At 60.5% G+C, this 16,296-nt stretch overlaps 2 protein-coding genes across 6 annotated transcripts in view; both read left to right on the forward strand.

Moving 5' to 3' along the window:
* Positions 1-467: 467 nt before the first annotated feature.
* Positions 468-4,750, forward strand: ABHD14B (abhydrolase domain containing 14B). Of its 2 annotated transcripts, XM_040628728.1 has the most exons (5): positions 484-604; positions 1,336-1,537; positions 1,629-1,773; positions 3,025-3,266; positions 3,635-4,750. In XM_040628728.1, the coding sequence occupies exons 2-5, from the start codon at positions 1,385-1,387 to the stop codon at positions 3,812-3,814; spliced, it is 720 nt and encodes a 239-aa protein (XP_040484662.1). In that variant the 5' UTR covers positions 484-604; positions 1,336-1,384; the 3' UTR covers positions 3,815-4,750. The 2 variants fall into 2 exon arrangements, with proteins under 2 accessions (XP_008701931.1, XP_040484662.1); XM_008703709.2 differs by lacking the exon at positions 1,336-1,537 and having other exon boundaries at positions 468-604; positions 1,538-1,773.
* A 1,007-nt stretch (positions 4,751-5,757) lies between these two features.
* Positions 5,758-16,296, forward strand: part of PCBP4 (poly(rC) binding protein 4) — a 13,885-nt gene continuing 3,346 nt past the window's right edge. Inside the window, exons 1-13 of one of the 4 annotated variants that reach the window (XM_040628730.1) lie at positions 5,758-5,938; positions 12,016-12,156; positions 12,302-12,325; positions 12,434-12,466; positions 12,694-12,810; positions 13,049-13,180; positions 13,344-13,472; positions 13,721-13,795; positions 13,959-14,003; positions 14,080-14,143; positions 14,269-14,321; positions 14,410-14,579; positions 15,222-15,909. In XM_040628730.1, the coding sequence (XP_040484664.1) occupies positions 12,076-12,156; positions 12,302-12,325; positions 12,434-12,466; positions 12,694-12,810; positions 13,049-13,180; positions 13,344-13,472; positions 13,721-13,795; positions 13,959-14,003; positions 14,080-14,143; positions 14,269-14,321; positions 14,410-14,579; positions 15,222-15,288 (990 nt within the window). In that variant the 5' untranslated portion in view covers positions 5,758-5,938; positions 12,016-12,075 and the 3' untranslated portion in view covers positions 15,289-15,909. Of the gene's footprint in view, positions 5,939-12,015; positions 12,157-12,301; positions 12,326-12,433; positions 12,467-12,693; positions 12,811-13,048; positions 13,181-13,343; positions 13,473-13,720; positions 13,796-13,958; positions 14,004-14,079; positions 14,144-14,268; positions 14,322-14,409; positions 14,633-15,024; positions 15,910-16,296 lie in introns of those variants that run through there. The other 3 variants (XM_040628729.1, XM_040628733.1, XM_040628731.1) reach the window with 3 other exon arrangements.

Genomic DNA, 16,296 nt, shown 5'->3' on the forward strand with positions numbered 1-16,296 from the left:
TGTCCTGGTGGGCGATGTGTGGCCAACGCCAGGCCGGGTACAGGGAGGCAGCTCAGGGCACGCAGGACTCACTCCGTTATAGACCCCCTGCCAAACAGGCAACATCACACCCATTCTACAGGCCGGGAAATAGGCTCGGAGACGCTGTGAAATCGGTCGAGGTCATCTGGCTGGACTTTGGTAGAGTCTCGCACTCAAAGCTGTCTGGCTTCACTGCGTGCCTGCGCACAACTCTGGGCCTGGGCGGTCAAGGCCAGGGATGAGCAGGGTGGGGAAGAGGAGGGAGCAGCAGGGATGAGACCCCACGAACCCTTCTCCGCACGCCGCATCATGTGCATCTGGGGCAGGTTGCTGGGGCCGCACCCAATCGGGTGCTCGGAGCAGATGCGGCCGAGGGGCTCGGGGAAACCGAGGCCGCTGGGACAAGAAAAGATCTAGCGGCCGCTACCGGCTCTGCGACGGCTTGTGGCCACTAGAGGGCACCACGCAGCACGGCCTGGTCCCCGCCCTCGGCCGGGCCACTTCCACGCTTCCCTGCCCCGAGCCCCAGTCGCCGCCAGCACTCGCCTGCCTCTTATCTTCGCGAGCCTACGCAGCTCCCCAGGTACCGGCCCTGCGCCCCCCGACCCTCTCTTTCTTCTGTCCAGTGAGAGTCCACCCCCACCTAGCCCAAGTTCCTCCCCTTCCCATCTCGGCTCCCCCGGTCCCCTCCTCGGGTCTGCCCCCACCCTTTCCGCGTGCGCCTTACCGGGCCCAGCGAGCCAGAACCGAAGTCCGCGGAGGGGACCGAGCGAGCCGCCGCGGCGCCGATGACGGTGCCCCTGACCACGGCGTCAGAGCGTTGGGCCCCAGCGCGCAGCGCGCTGGGTACTCCGCATTCCTTGCGGGCCGGAACTCCAAAGCCTTTCCCAGCGCTGCGTTCCAGCTTCCGCCTCCGGAAAATGGGTTTTTAACTCCAACCCCAACCCCCTCCGGCCTGCAGTGCCAACTTACAAACTGTAACAGTGCCTTGAAGAGGAAGAGGTCAATGAGCAAAATAGCTATTCACTGTTGATTGAGCATTTATTATGCTCACTGTGTGCTAGGAACGGTGTCCAGCGTTTTACGTGTTGAGCTAAGTTAATCCCACCCACCACCTATGAGCTGAGTACTATTGTATTATCCCCATTTGTAGAAAAGGAGAGTAACAGTGAGGACAGTAATCATAATGGGAGCTCCGAGCTCCATGTATTGAGTTCTAAGGGTGGGCACCCTCACTTGTCAATTCTCTCTCTCTCTCTCTCTTTTTATTAACTCCTTAGTTCTTGAGGTAGGTTTTATTGCTTCTTATTTCAGAAGGGGAAACCGAAGCCCAATGCCACACCATTGAGTGGCAGAAGCATAAATGACACTCTGGCTTCCTCATCTGAAAGCACATGGAGGGTTCTGGTCCCTCCTTGCTGCTCCCGGAGGGACGCCTGCCCTCTCCTGGCAGCCTCTCTGTCCCATGTGGGCAGGGTGTTCTGTGGCTCCTTCTCAGTCTGGCCTTGAACCACAGGTGCTTCACCGGTACAGCGGCAGGGATGGCGGGTGTGGAGCTTCACGAGGGCACCGTCCAGGTACAGGGCCAGAGCCTCTTCTTCCGACAGGCTCGGCCAGGCGCTGGGCAGGCTGCCCGCTTCTCGGTCCTGCTGTTGCATGGCATCCGCTTCTCCTCCGAGACCTGGCAGAACCTGGGCACGCTGCACCGGCTGGCTCAGGCTGGCTACCGGGCTGTGGCCCTGGACCTGCCAGGTACTTCCGGGGCAAGCTTCCGGACCGGGGTTGTGGGGGCCTCACCGGGGGACTGGGCGCTGGGGCATTGGGAGGACCTAGCCAGGCTAGGGCCCACCCCCCGCCCCCAACCCTGGGCTTCACAGGGTGCCGTGCCCTCGACAAGGGCCTTCCAGTTTCTCCTGTCTCTATCCGGATGTGGTCTGGACACTGTCCAGCTGCTTCTAACCAGGTTGCCTGGGGCAGTATCTCAGTGCCTCTGTTTCCTCATCTGTAATGGGAGATATAGATTTTGGGGGTTGGCTCTAATGAGAATGGACTGAGATTACGTGCATATGTGGCCAGTACCCAGCATCTAAGAATCGGTGCTCAGCCAAGTGGAATTAAAATCTTTTGACAGAGCCGTAAAGATAGGCTCTGTTGGAAGCCCTAAGGAGTGAGACTGAGTCTCCTGACACATGTGAGGGCGGGGCTGGGCCTGGCGAGTGGCTAAGCCCGCAGTCAGGATCCCAGGTACAAGTCCTGAACTGGGTTCTGGAGTAGGGCAGGGGTAGCCCCAGATTGGCCGTCATAACCTGGACTGGTAGGCCCCAGCCCATGGAGCAAAGTATGACCCCATAGTTGACCTGTTTCCCTCACGGGCCATGGCTGGCATGGTTTCAGTGCCCAAGTGTGGGCCTTCAGGCCCAGATGGGATTGGTTCGGATGGTGGGTTGGACTGACCTTCCAGGTGAAGGTCTTGAGCTAATCTATTTGAGGAAGGTGGGGCCTGACTGATTGGAGGGGAGGTACACGGGTAGAGAGCCAGGTCCTCAGCCACTGTCCACCCTGCCAACCCTGGGACAGGTGCCTCTTAAGCAGTTAACTCACTTAATTTTCAATGCAATCTGAAATGGTAGATATTTTTGTTGTCTCCTTTAACAGACGGGGAAACTGAGCAGCCGAGAGAGGGGTGAGGAGACTTTCCTAAGGTCACATAGATAGTTAAGTGGAAAATCGAGACTTGGCCCCAGCTGCGTTGCACTTCAGAGCCTGGTCCTTTCCAGGACACTCTACCACTGGCAGAGATGGGCACAGATGTAGAGGGAAATGCCTCATGCTTGCCACAGAAATGACAGATCTAGGCTGCTGTAGGAATAAACTTGGGCACTCTGTGTGCTGCTAGAACCTGGCACAGAGATATTGACCTAGGAGGGCTTCCTGGAGGAAGGGACTGTCTCTTCCATTTTCCCACTCAATGCCCTTGTCTTTCTCACACCCGAATCCCTGCAGGCCTGGGGCGCTCCAAGGAAGCAGCAGCCCCTGCCCCTATTGGGGAGCTGGTCCCCAGCAGCTTCCTGGCAGCTGTGGTGGACGCCTTGGACCTGGGTTCTCCTGTTGTGATCAGCCCATCGTTGAGTGGCATGTACTCCCTGCCCTTCCTCACGGCCCCTGGCTCCCAGCTCCGGGGCTATGTGCCAGTGGCCCCCATCTGCACTGACAAAATCAATGCTTCGGACTATGCCAGTGTGAAGGTATCCCTGTGTGGGAGGCTGAGATGCCCCTGCCACAAGCAAGAAAGGGTCCATTCTGGGGCCTTTCCTTACCTGGCGGCAGGGTAACCAAGGGGTGGCTTCTGGGGGGAGCTAGACTACCAAACTCTGCCCTTTTGGTTTACTTAGCAGCAGATTACTGTGCTTTGGTCTGTGCTAAACTATGTGCCGGGGCAGACAAAAATCCATGCCTCTGTCCCCCAGGAGCTGGGGCCTCTTATACCACCCACTGGGCCAGCTTGTCTCTCCCCCTCATTCGGGGTGACCCCACGGACAGACTGAAGTGACCTCTAGGAGGTTGGGGCTGGTGTGGCAGATCGCTGTTTACTGTTTCCCTTTCGTTTCTCTAGACCTCAACTCTTATAGTATATGGAGACCAGGACCCCATGGGTCTGACCAGCTTTGAGCACCTGAAGCAGCTGCCCAACCACCGGGTGTTGGTCATGGAGGGGGCAGGGCACCCCTGCTACCTTGACAAACCTGAGGAGTGGCACACAGGGCTGCTGGATTTCCTGCAGGGGCTAGCATGAGACCCAGCCCTGCTGGGGGGGGGGGGGCAGGGCTGCTGGCCTGCCTTGGCCTCTCTCTGTCTCCTTCCTCTCTCCATGGGTTTCTGCTCATCACCCACATGCAACAGGTGTGTCTCTGTCTATCTGGGTTCTTGTCTCTAGGGTCTGTCTTTTCTTCTTCCTCTTTCTCTTGCAGTGACAGACTAAGGAGGTGAAATCCAGAGGAAAAACCTCAGGAATCAAGAGACGTAATCTGGTGGAGGGTAATCCATTAGATGGGCTTCTCCTATAGGCTTTCCTGTTCGGTTGCACCCCTTCCTCTGCCGGTTCAGCCTCCCCATGCTGGCTCCAGCCTCTTCCTCCAGCTGCTCTACTACGGGGCACTCACACCTCCTACTCCTGCCTCCGAGACCACAGATACATCCATGCCCACGTGCCTGCTTACACATTCAGAGCCATCCATGTTCCCAGAGATGACCCTTCACTTGGGAGCAACCGCATAGGTACGGGCAACTCTGGACTGACATCACACTGTCACCTACAGCTTTGCATTCCATGCATCCACAAACATGCATTCTTGTGCTTTCACACAAGCGTTCACATGGGCACATGCACCCTCCCAACCATGCCGAACCCCGCTGTCCAGGAAGGTGGAGATGCTGGGGGCCAGCCCTTTGCATGAGGCCATCTGCCAGGCTTAAGGGTAGCTAGCCCTGAACTCCATTCACCCACAGGTTGCAGCTGGCCCCAGACCAGAATCGCCGCCCAATAGGTGAGGGCCACCCCTTGGAACCTCAGATCTCCCTGCTTTTTCCCCCTCTTTCTGGGTGCTCTACACCTCCCCAGGTTATGAGGCCTGGATCTGCTCAGCCAAGCTTGTTTCCTGCTCTGAGGTTTGGGGGTTGGGGAGACGAGAGTGGAGAGTGGAGGTCGGTGAAATAAAGTGATGCAATTAGACCCCGCAGGCTCTCGCTGTCTCCGGAGCGCCGCCCCTCCCCCGCCCCTGGGGACCGCCGCTGTGGGCCCCTCCCCCACCCTGGCAGGACCAGATGGTCCCCCTGCCCTTTGTCCACCGGGCCAGATGGAGGGGAAGGGAGATTGGATTCCCCTCCCCACCCACACACAAACACCCAGGTGCCAAGAGACTCAGCTGTGGGGGGAGGTGGAGGTCAGTGGGACCAGCCTGAGCCGATTACGGAGGAGAGGGGGAGGTAGATCTGCTCCCTGGGGGGTACGGTGGGGGAAGGAGAGGGCTTGGGGACAGTCCAACTCCTTCCATTCCCTAGCAGAGTACACGACTGTGCCGCGGCCCTTGCGACCCTAGCCCCAAAAAGGCATTCTGGGGGTAGCTTTGGGGGAATGGCGGGGCGGGGTGCACGGGATCACACCGCTCTCAGGCCCCTCCTCCAGCCGGTCTGGTAACCTGTCCGGGCCGGACTAGGGCCAGGCCTCGCGGAAGCTGTGGGTGGCTGAGGGGCGCGAGTCTTGGTGGGCGAGAGCCCCGCGCGGGGATGGATGGCGCAGAAGCGAGGAGAGCCGGGAACAGGGCCGGGCGGAGGGTCGAAGCCCGGGCTCCGAGGGATCCGAGTCGGAGCTGGGCAGCGCGGGGCCTGGCGGCGGGCCCGAGGCCGAGATGGTGGAGCGGGGGGCTCGGCGGAGGCGCCGGGCGGGCTGCCCTCGCGGGCAGAGAGCGCAGGGGCTCGGGGCCCGGCGCGGCGCGGGGGGCCCGCGGCTGGGCGGGCGCTCGCGGCGGGACCCCCCCCTCCGGCCCCCAGCTCTCGGCGCCGGGACGAGCTGCCGGGGGAGGGTCGCCCCAGCCCTCCCGGAAGCGGCCGCCGCTCGGGGCGCACCGCGGCGCGCGGGGCGGGGCGGCCGGCTGCGGCACTGGGGCGGCTGGGGCGGGCCCGCCGCGCTGTAATCGGATCCGGGGAGGGGGCGGGGAGGGGCCGGGCCGGGCGGGCCGGGGGGGGGGGGGCGCGGAGCCGGGCTCCGGGCCGGCCGGGCTCCGCGCCTGTCAAACCCCTCATTGTTCGCAGCTGATGTCACTCGCAGTTGTGAGCGGCCGCCTCTCCCGGGGACAATGTGGGACTGAGCGGCCCAGCCGCCGCGCCGCCGCCGCCGCCGCCGCAGGACAGCCCCAGCGAGGTAGGGCGCGGGCCGGGCGGGGCACCGCGGGACGCGAAGTTTGGGGGTTCGGCCGGGGGGCGGGGAGCCTGCGCCGGAGTCTACTGGCCGGGGTCCGGGTTTGGGAGACTGGGAGACTGAGAGGAACGCGCTTCCCTGTCCCACGCGGGCCCAGGCCTGCACAGGTGGGGGGCGCTACTCTGCCAAAGGAGCCCCCAGCACCAGGGAGGGCCTTCCTGGACCTGAGACCCCAGATTTGAGGCCCACATCCCACCTGCTGTGTCTGTTCTTTGGACCTGCTCTTCTCTCTACCTCCTGCCTTGGATTCTGGTTCTGCTCCATCTCTATCCCCATCTGCCATTCCCCTGCAGTTCCTGGCTCAGCACACACCCCTTCCCATTCTCTGCAGTCCTTGCTTGGTGGGGGGGGGCAGACAGGCACCTCCAGACCAGGGGTGTGTGGAGATGACAGTTGGGGGCTCAGAGTGGTCCCTCATGCTCTGTGGTTCTTCAGCCCCTCAGCTCTGACCTAGCATCTAGCTGGCGTCCTGGGGGGCAGGGGGTGTCTCTGGATACTCACTTCAGCCTGGCCCCCATGCCTGCCTGGCCAGGAGAGGGAGGTGCCCACCTCCTCACTCCCCTATCCCAGGCCCGCCATCTTGAGACCTGTGGCACCCAGTGCTCCGCCCGGCTCCAGCACCCTGGGGAGTGGTCTTCAAGGGGATGCACCCAGGGCCAGCTGCATTCCCTCCTCCCAGAATGTGGGCTCTTGGTCCCCACCAAGCCCACAATGTTTACCTTCATGCTGGACCAACAGGGCATGTGTCCCTAGGGGCCCTCCTTCTCCTACAAAGAGCTCTTAGACCCCAGGGACTCTCCAGGAGCTTAAACCTTAGCTCCAGCCCTCACTCCTTCCTGAGGTTACCCTCATAGCTTCAGGGCCAGCACCTGGAACCCTATCCTTTTCCCATCTGAAGGTCCCCTACTCCCTCTGGGCCCTGAAGCACCCCCATCCCAGCCCCCACCCCCCAGCCTTCATCAGCATGCAGGCTCAGGCTGCCCAAACACAAGGGGATTGTTCTTCTTGCATGCTCAGGGTGGGGGGCTGGGAGCAGGCGGCCCACACACCCTGGCAGGCCCAGGCCACAGGGAGGCCGGCTTTGCCCCGCCCTGTGTCCCCAGACGGGCTCTGTCCACCCTCCCTACTCCCATCCCTGCCCCCCTTCAGCCTCCATCACCATTGCCCAGTGGCGTTGACCTCTTGAGGAAAGAGCTCTGAGCCGCACAGGTGGACCCCTGGTTCTCCCAGCTCTGCCAGTTGCTGTTCTTGTAGCCTTATAAACAAGCGCCTTCCTCTCTGGGCCTCAGGTTCTGACTTGGTGAAACCCATGCCACTCCCCAGCTCTTCTTCCAGCCTCGCTTCCACATGGGAAAACCCATTCTGGGCCCCTAGGAATCTCAAAGCACAGCGCAAATCCCCCACCCCAGTGACATGCCCTGGGAGCCCCTAGACCCAAAGAAACAGCAGGAGCAGGGGCTGAGGGTGCTGAGGAATGGAAACTGGGAATTCTGTCCGAGCGGGTCCTGGCTCTCCCATGGGGCTGGTCCCCCGGGCCCTGGATCTTCTCACCCCATCCTCACTGCTACTCTGAGACCCTCAGCCCCATCTCTGGTCCCTAATGCCTCCAGGCCCTTCTCCCTTCACTCCGAGTGTGGTCCTGGCTCCTGACCTCCTGCAGGACCTCCTACCCTCCTGGACAGTAGAAAGATAGGCTTGAAAATGCCCGTTTGGGCTCCTTTGAGCTGAGTTGGGGCACAGAGGCCTGAGGGATTATATCTGACTCGGAAGGTTGGGGAGGACTTCACAGAGGAGGTGGCATTTGAGAAGGATTTTGACAGAGAGTGAGGAGGATGGGCGTTTCAAGCTGGGATCAGCCCGGGCAAAGGCCCAGAGGCTGGAGGTACTAGGCGTGTTTTGCAGCCTGGTGTGTTGGGGGGAAGGGGTGGAGATGAGACAAGAGAAGCTGACAGGGGCAGATCATGAAGGGCCTCGAGTGCCTATCCCTGGTGATCAAGCTTTATTCCCTGGGTACTGGGGAGCCAAAGATGGCTGTGGAGCAGCGGAATGATCCAGTCTCCAGCATGGAAAATGGAAGCTAGAGACCTTTCTCAATTTGAGTGAGGCAGTGAGGGGATGGGTACCAGTCAGCGGGTGGGGCTGTACCAAGAAGTTGTGTCCTTTCTCTTGGATCCCAGTCTGTCCTGGGCCTGCCTCAGTTTCCGCGTGAGAACTCTTAAGGGGTTGCCGAATGATGCTTTAAGGAGGCTGTAGCATTTCTGGCACCAGCCAACTTGTCAGAGCTTCCCCTTGCCGCTTAGCACTGAGTCTACAGGGCAGCCTTGGGTCAGGAAGCCAGAGGGTGGAACTCATTGGACCCCATGCTGTTCCCCTGAAGGCCTCTCCTCCCCTGACTCTCCCAAGAGGTGGTATGAGTAGCCATCCCGGGAGGCTGTAAGGCTGAGAGGCTGGGTGCATGGGTCGGAGGATACTTGTGGTATCCTTGTGGAGGCCCGGGTAATCACGAAGGGCGAGCTTACCCAGAGAAGGAAACAGGCAAGGGAGTCAGGATCCCTCAATGCTGATCTCCCCATGCCCAGTGTCCACCTCCTGCCACACCCTGCCTCGTCTGATGTCCTGAGCCATTCCCCAGCATCACTGGGTGTGGCCAGCATGGCTGCTTTGGGATTAGGAGTAGGAGGCTGCTAGGTTGGAGCCTGATGGTGCTGAGGGGGATGTCAGGGGATATGAGGTGGGGGATGAACTTGGAGACTGGCCCCCCCCTTCTCCCTAGCCCAGGTGGGTCTATAAGCCCTGGTTGGTCCAGACACTGGCTAGCAGAGCCAAGGGAATCCCCCAAGGGGCGGGCCAGTCCACTTGAGTTGCCTGGCCCCAGGAGCCCTCCCCTCCCCCGGATTGTTCTTGCTCCAGAACAAAGCCAGGGTGGACACTTGATCCCTGCATGTGGGGGGAGCTGGCTAAGCCCCCGGCCCTTTGATTGGGCAGCTGTCATGAGAGAGAGACAGCTGGGGGGGAGGGGCAGGAAGGGGCAGCCGCCATCGCTTACACAGCTGTCACCCCCCCCCCGCCCCCTCCAGCCTGAGTGGCAGGAAGCCAGGGACAGAAGGAGTGGGCACTGGGTCTGGGGAGGGGGCTGGGGAGCAGAAGGGAACACCCGAGGTCAGAGGCAGAGGCCTGGTCTGAGCTTGATATATTCTGCCAGGGAGCCCTGCTGACCAGAGGGGGCTGGGCACCCCCAGAGGTGAGCTGGAGGTCAGTGTGGCATGACAGTGTGGCTGCCGTGTGGGTGGCCCAGCGGGGACCCAGGGCCCATCAGCAAATGATTCCCTGAGAACTCTGGTGAGGGTAGAAGGGGAGCCAGCATGCCTAATAGGGCTGCTTGCTCTTAGGGCCCCTAGGAGAATAATTTGGGGGATCTGTGTCAGGAACTCCTATTCTCTCCTAAAAACAGGAAAGATCTTGAGGGTCCCTCAGAACAGGAAGGACACAGAGAGACTAGCACCAGCACCGCCCCCCTCCCAGTCCCACACGAACACATATAGCACAGGTGGGTAAACTGAGGTTCAGGTCAGGTGAAGGCCTGGCCAAGGTCATGCATGGAATTTGGGGCAGGGGGCTCTGCTGCAGACCCAGGTATCTTTTTCATGGCAGGAACTCTAGTTTTCGTCACATTCTAGCCCCTTTGCCCTTTTTTCCTCAAGCCTTGTGATCCCAAAGGTGATGTGGCAATGGTATGGGGACAGTGTCAGATCTCCCAGTGGTTACCACTCCAGAGGAGTCCCTGAGCCTCAGAACATTCTGGAGCTTAAGACTGTGGCTTCAGACAAGTTGTCAGTCCTTTCCAAACATGACCCACATATACGAGCCAGGCAGGGGTCTCAGGAACTACTAAAGCCTGCTCCCCACCTTTGAAGAACCTCCCTCCAGGAAGAGGACTGACAGACCCAGCTGGGACAGCCAGAAAGAGGAAGCAGATGGGGCCTGTGATAGAGAGCCCCATGCTAGCAGGTGGGACCATGCTGGTCCCACCATTCCCCACCTCTCTATGACCTTGGGCAGGTTATAGACCCTCTGTTGGCATCAGGTTCCCTTCTGCTTGGTGAATTCATCTGTTCAGCTAGCCATTATGTTCTGAACACCTTCTCCAGTCTGGCTCTGGCCTGAGCTCTGGGGACACAAGGAGAAGGTGGCCGCCTTGGCTCCTGCTCTAAGGGGCTCCCGAGCTTGGCTGTCCAGGGAGACAGAAACTAAGCACGTCATCGCAAGTGCTTTGCTGGAGGAAGTGCGCGCAGCTGGGGGAATGTTAGCAAGGGCAGCCAGCGTGAGGCTGGCCAGGATGCTCAGAGAGCACAGTCCCTGGATCCACTGTTGACCTCTGACCGCTGGAGAGCCTATGGCAGAACTCAGGCAGAGGGAGGAGCAGGTGCTGGGGAGACGAGTTACCGAGGGCTTGAGGGGACAGCGTTGTCACCCAACGGTACAGACAAAGGAACAGGCCTCATGCCATAGAGTGGCTCCTTGGGCTTCCTGAGAAAGCCAGGCTGGGAGCACCCCCTTCCTACTCCATGCCCAAGCTCTGGCTAGCAAGGGGGTTCCAAAGAGGGGACTGGACAGTGCTTCACGCCCTTGACCTTCATTTCGGGATAGGGCAGGGGGCTGAGGAAGAAGGTGTCCCGAGGTCTCCAGAGTGCTCTAGGCAGACACACGCATCCTTGGCTCCCACACCCTCCTGGGCAGAAGGAATTTGCTGGATTAGGTCTTGGCCTTGGCTGAGCTGTGGCACCAGTTGGTTCCACGCCATTTTCCTCCTTGGGTTCTGGTCCCCCAGTTAGCTCCCCATCAAAGCTGAGCCTTGGTGGGAGACAGCCGCTGGAGGGCTGGAGGAGAGGGATTTCCAAGCAGGATTAAGGTTCAGGATTAAGTTGGGGCATGAAAAGGGGTCGGGTAGGGAGGGCTGGCGGCTGGGCTAATCCCAGAAGCTAATCTCTGGCTCCTCCTTCCTCTGTCAGTTTCCGGCCTTGACATTTCCCAGCCCCCAAACCCCTTTCTTACCCATCGCCCAGTCCCTCGGGGAAGCATTCTCTCCATTTTATAGGTGAGGAAATTGAGACCTGGAGCCCAGTGACTTGTTTCTGGTACATTAGAAAGGGTTCCAGGAGGGGAATGTGGCCCCTTCTTACCTCCGCAGGCACAGGAGAGCAGCGCACAAGACAGCAGCGCCGTGCAGACTGCTGGTCTCCTGACACCACTCCCCTCGCCCCACATGCTGAATGAGCCCTGCTCCGAGCTGTCTGCGGGGAGCTTCTGCTTTAGGGACCTCTGGACGTGGGGCTCCCAGCCCATGTGCCCCCATCCCCGCAAGGCTTTGCCAGGCAGGAGGAAGGCTGGGGCAAGAAAACCCTCCTAGAACCTTGCTATTTTCACTTCTACCCTCCTTTCAAGGCCTCCCTATGGCTCCCCATGGCTGCCCCAGCCTCCGCTCCGGCTGCAGCCCCACACTCTTGTCAGCAGGGTGGGGGGAGGCTCTGGTCCCTGGATGCAAGTGCTTCTTATTGGAAGTAACTTTTCAACCTTAACCACGTTTTCAAGGCCCAATCCCTAGGGGTCCACTCTTCCAAGAGGTCCGAGAGGAGGCTCCCCCCTCTGGACTCCCATAGGCCTCCTGGTTAATTCTTTCTTCTAATGTACGCGGGAAGGGGACAGATGCCCATGGAGACTGGCTGCCTACCACACACGTGCTCAGCTCATTGGAATTCTCCTAACTCTTTGGGGGTAGGACTTGGTAGTTTCTTCTTACGGATGGGGAAGTGGAGGCTCGGATGGGCTCAATGAGCCGTCCAGGGTTACACAGCAGTAACACACAAGGGTACCAGCCAGCGCGACACTTGAAACTGGGGGTCTACGCTGTCTCTCTTCTGTGGGAATTTGGTCAGTCTGACTCTGAGGTCCCCACGTAAGGGCAGGGGGACCCAAAAGAGATGCGAGCTGCTCTCTAACCCTTCTTCCGCTGCCCCCGCCAGAGCCGCCAGGCACCGTGGACGCACTCCTAGGCCGCTGCGGCCCCAGCCCCGCTTGACAGGATGAGCGGCTCAGACGCGGGGCTGGGGGAGGAGCCGGAGCTCAGCATCACCCTCACACTGCGGATGCTGATGCATGGGAAGGTGAGTGGGTACGGCCCATGGGCAGGTGTGGCCGGCCAGGAGCGTGAGCTCCTGTGTCCTGTCTCTGCTAGGTCCCCTGTCCTGGTGGAGGGGCCGGGCCTGGGGCCTTGGTCCCCCCCTGACTCCACTCTTGTCTTGTTTGCAGGAGGTTGGCAGCATAATTGGGAAGGTAGGTGCCCAGTTCTGTTCTCTGTGGACCTCAACCTGAGGCCTCAGGCCAGGTCAGAAGGTAGTGACCGCTCAGGCTAAGAGCCATTCCATATTTTTTCTTCCGCAGAAAGGAGAGACTGTAAAGCGAATCCGGGAGCAGGTGAGGATGGAGTTTGGGAGAGCTGCCCAGGGCATCTGGCTTGGAGGGGAGGGGAGATCCCTGTCCCCCCTTTTCCCTGAACCCCACCATTTGGGATGACCAATGAGTGCCCTTGGATGGTAGCTGTTTCCAGCGGTGGGCTGGGGCTTGGTGGGAGGGCAGCACACAGGTTCCTGGCAAGGAAGTGGAGAAGGAGCCCCACTGCCCGGCCTTGTCTGTCCCCGCAGAGCAGTGCCCGGATCACCATCTCTGAGGGCTCCTGCCCCGAGCGCATCACCACCATCACCGGGTCTACAGCCGCCGTCTTCCATGCGGTCTCCATGATCGCCTTCAAGCTGGATGAGGTCCATGGCTGGCTGGGCTGGGAGGCGGGGGGTGGTTCCCCGGGCCAGGGGAGCAGGGCTCTGACTCCACACAGTGCCTGTAGGTGGCAGGGAAGGCCAAGCCCAGGGTGGGCAGTGTTCTTTCATTAGGGTAGGACCTGGGGAGGGATTCTCTCCTTTAAACCCCAGCAGGAAGGTGCTCCCGGGGGTGGGGGAGCAGTAGGGGCATGCACAGCCAAACCACAGTCTTCCTGCCCAGGACCTTTGCGCCGCTCCTGCAAATGGTGGAAATGTCTCCAGGCCTCCGGTGACCCTGCGCCTAGTCATCCCTGCAAGCCAGTGTGGCTCACTGATCGGGAAGGCTGGCACCAAGATCAAGGAGATCCGGGAGGTGAGGAGGAAGAGGGGGATGCTACCCTCAGGGAGTCCTGCCCTTCACTTTAGAGAGGGGACCTGAGCTTATGGCTTCCTGTCCCCCGGGGAGCTCGGAGCCTGGGCAGCCCTAGTCTGGATTATGAGGGCAGCCAGAAGTGGTCCCTGTTCTCTGCTTGCAGACCACGGGGGCCCAGGTGCAGGTGGCAGGAGACCTGCTGCCCAACTCTACAGAGCGTGCTGTCACTGTGTCCGGGGTGCCTGATGCCATCATCCTGTGTGTGCGCCAGATCTGCGCTGTTATCCTGGAGGTGCTACCCTGGTGCAGGGAGAGGGGACAGGGGATGGGCCCTGGGCCTGCCTTGTCAGGCCCCCAGATCCTATGCGTGTGGCACCAGGTGGAGGCAGGGCAGGGCTGCAGGGATGGACTGGGAGCTCCAGAATGTCGGGATGCATTTACCTGGGCGCCGTAGGGAGGGCCTTGGGAATACAGGGCCCTTGGGGAGATCCGGGGGGCCTGGACGGGCCTGATCGAGCCTCCCCCATTTGTGCCTTCCAGTCCCCACCCAAAGGAGCTACTATCCCATATCATCCGAGCCTCTCCTTAGGTACCGTCCTTCTCTCTGCCAACCAGGTGAGGGGGAACAGTGGGAGGGGTGGGAAGCATTCCGGAGAAGGGGGATTGAGATGGGGGAGGGATGGAAGAAGGACTTGGGGGCTGGCAGGGGGGAGGAGCAACTGGCCAAATTGCTCTGACTTGTCACAGTAATCCCCTTTCCCCCACTTTGTCCCCACAGGGCTTTTCCGTCCAGGGTCAGTATGGGGCTGTGACCCCCTCTGAGGTGAGTGACCGTAGCCCCAGGGACCCCTTCCGAAACCAGGCCTCCTCTGACTTCTGACCCCTCTTCTTTGGCATAGGTTACGAAGCTCCAGCAGCTTTCGGGCCACGCGGTCCCCTTCGCCTCCCCCAGCATGGTGCCAGGTGAGTGGCCCTGCAGGAGGAGGCAGGGGCGACACCCCCGGGGCCAGGCAGCACCCCCTGGAATGTAAATGGGGAGGCAGGGAAGGCCCAGAACCATGTCCAGTCCCTCTTCTCCTCCCTCCCAGGACTGGATCCCGGCGCGCAGACCAGCTCACAGGAGTTCTTGGTTCCCAATGACGTGAGCAGAGGATGGGGTGCTTTGAGGGTGGATCGGGGGCTTCTGGGGTCTGGGCCTGGCCCAGGGTTGAATTCTACTCTCCCCACAGCTGATTGGCTGCGTGATTGGGCGCCAGGGCAGCAAGATCAGTGAGATCCGGCAGATGTCAGGGGCACATATCAAGATCGGGAACCAAGCGGAAGGTGCTGGCGAGAGGCACGTGACCATCACTGGTTCCCCTGTCTCCATCGCCCTGGCCCAGTACCTCATCACTGCCTGGTGAGTGTGGGGTGGGGGTGGCCCAGGTCACGGGGCTTACGTGTCTGTGAAAGGCACACTTGGGGTGGGAAGAGCCGATCTCCCTTCTCTGTCTCTGTCTGGGTGCGTCCTCTGCCTCCCCGAACCCTGCCTTACCCACTCCATGTGGCCCCATCTTCCCCTCTACATCCATCCCTCGTGTCCTCTTTTCCCTTATCCCATCCGCCTCTCTTTCGCCTGGGTTTCGGCCTCCCTGTATCTCCCCTCACCGAGTACCATACCTGCTTATCCTTTCTTCCCTGTTTATCCCCACTCTTCTGCCATCCCATCCTCTCGCCAATATCCACCCCATGTCATTATTCTTGATTCCTCTGTCTTTCTTCTAACCCCCCCCCATATTTACCTTCACTGCTCCTCTCTTACCCCCCACTGTTCCCTTCATCTTCCCTCATATCCCTCTCTCCAGTCTAGAAACGGCCAAGTCTACCTCTGGGGGGACGCCCGGCTCGGCCCCCACAGACCTGCCTGCCCCCTTCTCGCCGCCCCTGACGGCCCTGCCCACAGCTCCCCCAGGCCTGCTGGGCACACCCTATGCCATCTCCCTCTCCAACTTCATCGGCCTCAAGCCTGTGCCCTTCTTGGCTCTACCACCTGCCTCCCCAGGGCCGCCGCCGGGCTTGGCGGCCTACACTGCCAAGATGGCAGCAGCCAATGGGAGCAAGAAAGCTGAGCGGCAGAAATTCTCCCCCTACTGAGGCCGGCTGAGGCACTGGCGCAGGGGCAGGCAGGACCACCGGTAGGGGGCTGCCTCTGCACCCTTCCTGCCCAAGGAGACTCCACCCTGGGGTCCCAAATGCCACTAATGCCCAGACGCATGGATGCACCCTCCACCCAGCCTGGGTCTGTGGGAGTTCCTCCTCTCAGAGTGGGAGCAGTTTCTGGCCCAGGGTCTGGGAGCCGCAGCTGCCCCAGGGTAGGGGGCTCCACCCCCTCTAGCTCTATGCTTGGATGCAGGGAGCATCCTTAGTGCCCCCACTTCAGAGGGTCACTCATGCACTCCCCATCCCTTAGGGCTTCCCAGCCGACTGCCCCCCTGTGGGGATCAGGGAGGAGGGCTGGGGGGTGGCTGGGGGCCATGCTTCTCTCCCCACCTCCCCGCAGATTCCTGCTGCTTCCACTGATACCCTTTTGACTGGAATGGACTGGCTGGGCTTGGCAGAGGGCAACTCAAAGAGGGGACCCTGCTGGGCAGCTGGGGGAGTGGCATGGAGGCAGGGGCCGAATTCTCAGCAGCAGACACTCTGTACAGTTTTTTCAATCCCTGTTTTTGAATAAATATTCTCAGAGACCAGGAAGCTGTGAAATATTGTGGGTGTTGGCAAAACCTCCAGAGAGTGGGTGTGGCCGAGGCCCCGGAGGACCCCATCTGTGACTCCACCAGTCCCCATTGGGTCTTGGCCCCTTCCACATGCCAGTTCTGGGGCTTTGGGGTCCTTTGGGGTCATGTTGTCCAACCTCCTGCCTCTGGCACCGCACTGATCCAGTTGCTTTCTGGGCATTTTAGAAGCTGGCAGAGGAGTTCCTGTAGCTTTGTCCCACCTCTTCTCCGTGCAGATGTCAGGGAAGTCCTTCTGAGTGTCTCTCCACTGGTTCCTCCTGCTGTGGCTGTTACCTATACCTTGCCCTGCTTGGTCCATCCCTTTGGCTGTAAGCCCTTAGGGCCCTCTTCTTGGTGATC

This window comes from Ursus maritimus, unplaced genomic scaffold (assembly GCF_017311325.1).
Source record: "Ursus maritimus isolate PB19 unplaced genomic scaffold, ASM1731132v1 scaffold_14, whole genome shotgun sequence".
Taxonomy (NCBI): Eukaryota; Metazoa; Chordata; class Mammalia; order Carnivora; family Ursidae; genus Ursus; species Ursus maritimus.

What these genes read in the sequence shown, in the direction of transcription:
- ABHD14B (XM_040628728.1), top strand. Translation starts at nt 1,385, where the DNA reads ATGACACTCTGGCTTCCTCATCTGAAAGCACATGGAGGGTTCTGGTCC. An exon ending in AGTCTGGCCTTGAACCACAG is followed by an intron (nt 1,538 to 1,628) that starts GTGCTTCACCGG and finishes TTCTTCCGACAG; the next exon opens with GCTCGGCCAGGCGCTGGGCA. An exon ending in TGTGGCCCTGGACCTGCCAG is followed by an intron (nt 1,774 to 3,024) that starts GTACTTCCGGGG and finishes GAATCCCTGCAG; the next exon opens with GCCTGGGGCGCTCCAAGGAA.